General features: G+C 42.3%; 1 protein-coding gene across 1 annotated transcript; it reads right to left on the bottom strand.

The window, feature by feature from the left end:
* Positions 1-1,096: 1,096 nt before the first annotated feature.
* LOC102285497 (olfactory receptor 8S1) lies at positions 1,097-3,987 on the bottom strand. The gene is made up of 2 exons (XM_014482992.2): positions 3,215-3,987; positions 1,097-1,172 (listed from the first exon to the last, which is right to left on the bottom strand). Exons 1-2 carry the CDS (start codon positions 3,985-3,987, stop codon positions 1,097-1,099), a joined length of 849 nt encoding a protein of 282 aa, XP_014338478.2.
* Between the last annotated feature and the right edge of the window lie 1,602 nt (positions 3,988-5,589).

The raw sequence follows: 5,589 nt of genomic DNA, 5'->3' as shown, positions 1-5,589 counted from the left end.
TCCCAGGTCATCTTTGATGGATATTCTGTGTTCTGATAAGGTGTATGTCTACACTAAAAATAATAGTTCAACGGAGTAGTTTTTCAGAGTTATCTGAAAGGCTTGACTGAAATAAACCTCTTTTCTATTCCTCAAAAAAATTCCATCATCTCATAAAGATATAAATAAAAAAAGCAAGAGGAAAAAGGAAGTAAAAACTTTTCTCATTGTGATGAGAATTCTTAGGATTTACTCACTTACCATATTTCCTATACATCATACAGTGGTGTTAACTACAATCTTCATATTGTACATTACACCTAGTACTTATCTTACCCTGAAAATTTGTTCCTTTTAATTACTTTACTTTCTTCCTACCATCCACTCCTGGTAACTACATGTCTGATCTCTTTTTCTATGAGGCCAGTTTTTCCCTAGGTTCTGCATGTAAATGAGATCATATTGTATTTGTCTGTCTTTGACTGATTTATTTCACTGAGCATAATAATGCCTTCACAGTCCATCTATGTTGTCACAAATGGTAGAGTTTCTTCTTTTTTTTTTTTATGAATGAGTAATATTCCATTACTTTATCCATGCCTCTTTATCCATTCATCCATTAAGGAAACCTAGTTTCTTTCCATATGTTGGGTATTGTAAATAATGCTGCCATGAACATGGGGGTGCAGATAACTTTATGAGTTAGTATTTTCATTTCCTTTGGATAAATTCCCCAAAGTGGAATTGCTGGATAGATAGTGGTTCTGTTTTTTGATGATCATCCAGATGTTTATTGAGAAGATTTTCTTGTGTGGTGACTGGGTCCTCTGTGGATGGCTGCCATTAGTTCTGTGGAGGTTTTCCCATCTTGCTTATCTGTGGGAAGGCACTGGGGTCAGAGGAACTAAGGCTTCTGTTTTTCTTGCTGAAAAACATCTCTAAATAAGTAAGCTTAGAGATGAAGCTCTCTCCATCTCCTCTTCTTTCCCATGACTTTTCCTCTTATTTATGAGGAGGCAGTAGAGCCTGGCTTAGAAGGTAAGCCTGGGCTTCCTGGCCAGCATCCTCCTTAGCGCTGCCTTCACCTCCTGGTTCTTCAGACTGTAGATAAGGGGGTTCAGTAGCGGGTCACCACACTGTACTGCAAGGATAGCACTTGCTCCAGGGCTGAGCCGGAAGGTGGGGTCATGTACCTTGAAGGGAATTGCACAAAGGACAGAAATGAGCTCAGGACAGTGGCCACAGTGATGGTGGCAGCCACGGTTCATTCCGCCCCAGACTCTGCAAAGAGGGTGCTCAGGGCTGAGTCAGCTGTCACTGTAGAAGCATCTAGAGATGACTGTATTATCCGTGAGAAGTCTGTCATTTTTGCCTTTAAACACCTCCATAGATGAATTATACAAAACATTATAGGAGCTACCCCAAGGAAATGGAGAAGGCAATGGCACCCCACTCCAGTACTCTTGCCTGGGAAATCCCATGGATGGAGGAGCCTGGTGGGCTGCAGTCCATGGGGTCGCTAAGAATCGGACACGACTGAGCAACTTCACTTTCACTTTTCACTTTCATGCATTGGAGAAGGAAATGGCAACCCACTCCAGTGTTCTTGCCTGGAGAATCCCAGGAACGGGGGAGCCTGGTGGGCTGCTGTCTATGGGGTTGCACAGAGTTGGACACGACTGAAGCGACTTAGCAGCAGCAGCAGCCCCAAGGAAAAAGGAAGTTCTGTAGCATATCAAGTGCTACAGATTAGAATAAAAAATAATTTCATGCATTTCTGTAACACTTCACTTTTCAAAGTACTTTTCCTTAATAATTATGATGACAATATGAGGATTTTTTCCTTTTCTTTGTCTTGCATACACAGCTGTTTGTTCCCATCTTATGATGATTATTCCTTACAAAACTATATGCTAGTCCAATAATGTTGTCATTTTCCCCAAACATTTATGGGGAGTTACCTCAGAATCACAGCACATTATTTTTATAATGTGTAGTGGAATGAAATTTTGTCCTTTTTAGTATGTTTGTCTTTGGCTTAGAAAACAAGCTAAGCTTTGTAAATAAGGTGAAACATAAAAATTTTGTGTTTAGCTTGAGATATGAATCCAAAAGAGTAAGATTAAAATTTTGAATGTAACTTGTTAAATGTTACTGAGAGTATTTCCCAAAGAAGCATTAATTTTTTTTTTTTTTTGCAATTGTGCCATTATCATTGGAATGAATGTTCTTTTGGGGTTTGCTGTGCTTGATTAAAAAAGGTATTCATTTTACTGTCATTTTTTAATTTTTAAATTATCTCTCCTAACATATCTGTGAAGTAGGTAGGAGAAATCTTGTACCCCCTTGTGGCAAATGTGGAAACTGAGACAAAGAGAGCTGCAGAGATTTGTCCTCAGGCTCAGATGAGCTCTCCTAGACCTTTCTTTATTTTTTCCCATGCCACATGTCTTACCAAGTAACAAACAGGTGAGAAAAGTATAGAGCAATTTGTGCAAATCCATCTCCATTTCACTAGTGGAGAGCACAGGCCATTAGTTACTGTTTCCTGGGAAGCAAGGACTCATCAACTAGGGCTGTTTACGTTTGAGAGAAACACGGTGGAAAAGAACTTGCAGTTTCAAGTCAGGGAGACTTGATTTATATTTAGGTTCCATTCCTAGCTGGTTCTGGCAACTTTTGTAAGGTACTTAATTACTCCTGAAACTCAGGGTTTCTTATCAGAAGTTGACATTAAGAATATTTCTCCTGTGTTGTGATACATATTAAAATTGAGCTTGATTATGTAAAGCAGCTGTTGTATAGTAGATGCCTAATAAATAAACCAGAAATAATCTGTGGAGACATGAACTTCCAGTAAGAAGGAGAAATGGCATCTGTTTCAAGGATTATGTATTTTATTTTATTTTCTTGTCTAGCACTGAATAAACGTCTACCAGAGGCCCTGTGATTTTCTTTTGATGACCCTGAAAATCATAGGTTAATGAAAGTAAGAAAATCTTGACTTCTTGTATTAGCTTATGTTTCAGAGTAGACAATTGAGGCCTCAGAAAGCAAATGGATTTTTAAAAATAATTCACACATCAGGCCAACAACAGAGCCAAAACTAGAATCTAGGCCTACTGATTCTAGTACAGTTCTTTCCCTGCTACTCTGCAATGCTCTGTTTACAGAGCAAGTTTCCTTAGTGTGAAAATATCCCACATTTACATTCAAAGGTATAGCAATGACATACCTGAACATTCCTGAACCATAAAAAGTGGTGACCACAAGAAAATGAGATGAGCAGGTAGAGAAGATCTTGTTCCAACCTGTGGTGGAGTTGATCCCCAGGGCTGTCAAGATAATACGGGTGTAAGAACCCACCAGTAGGGCAAGAGAACCAAGGCCCAGGACCACCATGGTGGTCAGGATGGAGGCAACGCTCATGTAGGGGTCAGAACAGGCCAACAGGAGCACTGGAGGAAACTCGCAGGCAAAACTGCGGATGAGGTTGGGGCCACAGAAGTGCTGTTGAGACAGGAGGACGGTGTTAAGCAGGCCAGTCCCCATTCCTATTGCCCAGGAGGCTCCCACCAGGCCAGCACACACCTTCTTGTTCATGGTCACCACATACAGCAGTGGGTGGCACACAGCCTGGAACCGGTCATAGGCCATGACTGAAAGGAGGCAAGCTTCAGTGGCCCCAGAAAATATGACCAAAGAGATCTGGGCGAAACATTCAAGGAAGGATATAGTCTTCCACTTGGAAAGTAGGTTCTCTAGCAGCTTAGGCACAATGACTGAGGAATAGAAGGCATCCAGGAAGGAGAGGTGACTGAGGAAGAAGTACATGGGGGTGTGGAGGTGCGAGTCAGTCCTGATCACCAGCAGCATCAGCAGGTTCCCTGTGAGGGTCAGGAGGTAAATCACTAGGAATGTTACAAAGAGTACTGCCTGGATCTGAGGGTTGTTGGATAGTCCTTGGAGAACAAACACAGTGACTCTGGTTGTGTTCCCAACTTCCATGGAGCATTCAAGTTTTCCTTCAGAGGCACAAGAACAGAAGAGAATGCTCCAGGGTGCTACGAGTCTCAGAGCATTACTGGGGATGAAGTGTCATGAATCAAGTTTCAGGGCTGACCCAGGACGGATTGTATAGCAGAGGCAACCTTGCCATGTCAGGCCTCATCAACCCTTTCCAGCTCAGGGCAATAATCTATTGGCTAAGGTGGAGAAGGTGGGAAGGAAGAGTGTAGAGAATCAAACTTAGGAAAGAGAGAAAAAAGAGATTATTGAGATTGGAGAAGGAAATGAAGGGAGTTGGAAATAGCCACCAGTGCACTGAGAAGTACTGTTTCCAGTTCCAAAAAGAATGGAGTTCAAACCACAGGAAGGCTCACTGGCATAGTGAGTAAGCAATAAACGTGTTGGCCGGCCATCTGGCTTATAGTCCATGATGCATGTTTGTATGATTGGCAGAGGTATTGTGACAGCTGATGATGGCATAAGACATTCCTCTGTTGCTGTAAGTTCATGAATAATTCACTTGACTTTCTTACCAAAAAAACAAATCAAGAAAACTAGATGGTTTCTAAAGTCTGTTCCACCCGAGAAAATCTGAAGATTGGGGGACAGTCTTCCTTAGTATCTCTGATACTAAATGGAAACCTTTTCCCCTTCTGTGTCAACACAAGCGAAAGTGGCACCAGAGTTGCTGGTTTCACAGAAACCAGATAGGAGGAAGCCCTCAAATGGAGGCAATGGCTGTGCACATCAGTGACTTCAAGGGATTTCTGTGATGTTTTAATATCCAATGTTTGCACTGTGCTCTCAGGATTTAACATGAGAGTCCATGAAGATTGTGCTATTCTCTGAGTTTTTAACCAGAGGAGTTGGAAGAAATCAAGTCAAATTTGGGGCATCTTCTGTGCATCACAGAGATCGTAAAGGAAAAAAGAGGAGAGATAAAAGACAACCTAGAATGTGTGGATGGAGAAGGCAATGGCACCCCACTCCAGTACTCTTGCCTGGAAAATCCCATGGACGGAGGATCCTGGTAGGCTGCAGTCCATGGGGTCACTAAGAGTCGGACACAACTGAGTGACGTCACTTTCACTTTTCACTTTCATGCATTGGAGAAGGAAATGGCAACCCACTCCAGTGTTCTTGCCTGGAGAGTCCCAGGGAAGGGGGAGCTTGGTGGGCTGCCGTCTATGGGGTCGCACAGAGTTGGACACGACTGAAGTGACTTAGCAGCAGCAGAACGTGTGGAACAATAGACAGAGGGTTTAGTCTAGAACAAAGGAAGATAAAAGCGTTCACCTCTCTCCCCCTGAAGGGTAATTCAAGAGGATGATAAATAAGAATCTGATCTCTATTTATGGCTTTTACACTCACGAGTTCTCAGAATGGATAGTTTTAGGAGAAAATGGAGTTGAATGAGAATAATATTTGTCTTCACCTGTGTTCTCTAGAGCAACAAGAGGTGCTCTTAGTGGAGGCCACCTGAATGGCATCCTTTCCAACACTGGAGCAAAAGCCACGAATATGGTTAGGGCTTCCTGGGCTTCCCTGAACTTTGTCCTTCCTTTAGAAGATGCAGAGGTGGTGCTTCTGAGCAAGGAAATA

The sequence above is a fragment of the Bos mutus genome, chromosome 5 (assembly GCF_027580195.1).
Source record: "Bos mutus isolate GX-2022 chromosome 5, NWIPB_WYAK_1.1, whole genome shotgun sequence".
Classification (NCBI taxonomy): domain Eukaryota; kingdom Metazoa; phylum Chordata; class Mammalia; order Artiodactyla; family Bovidae; genus Bos; species Bos mutus.
This window is presented reverse-complemented; position numbering and strand designations above follow the sequence as displayed.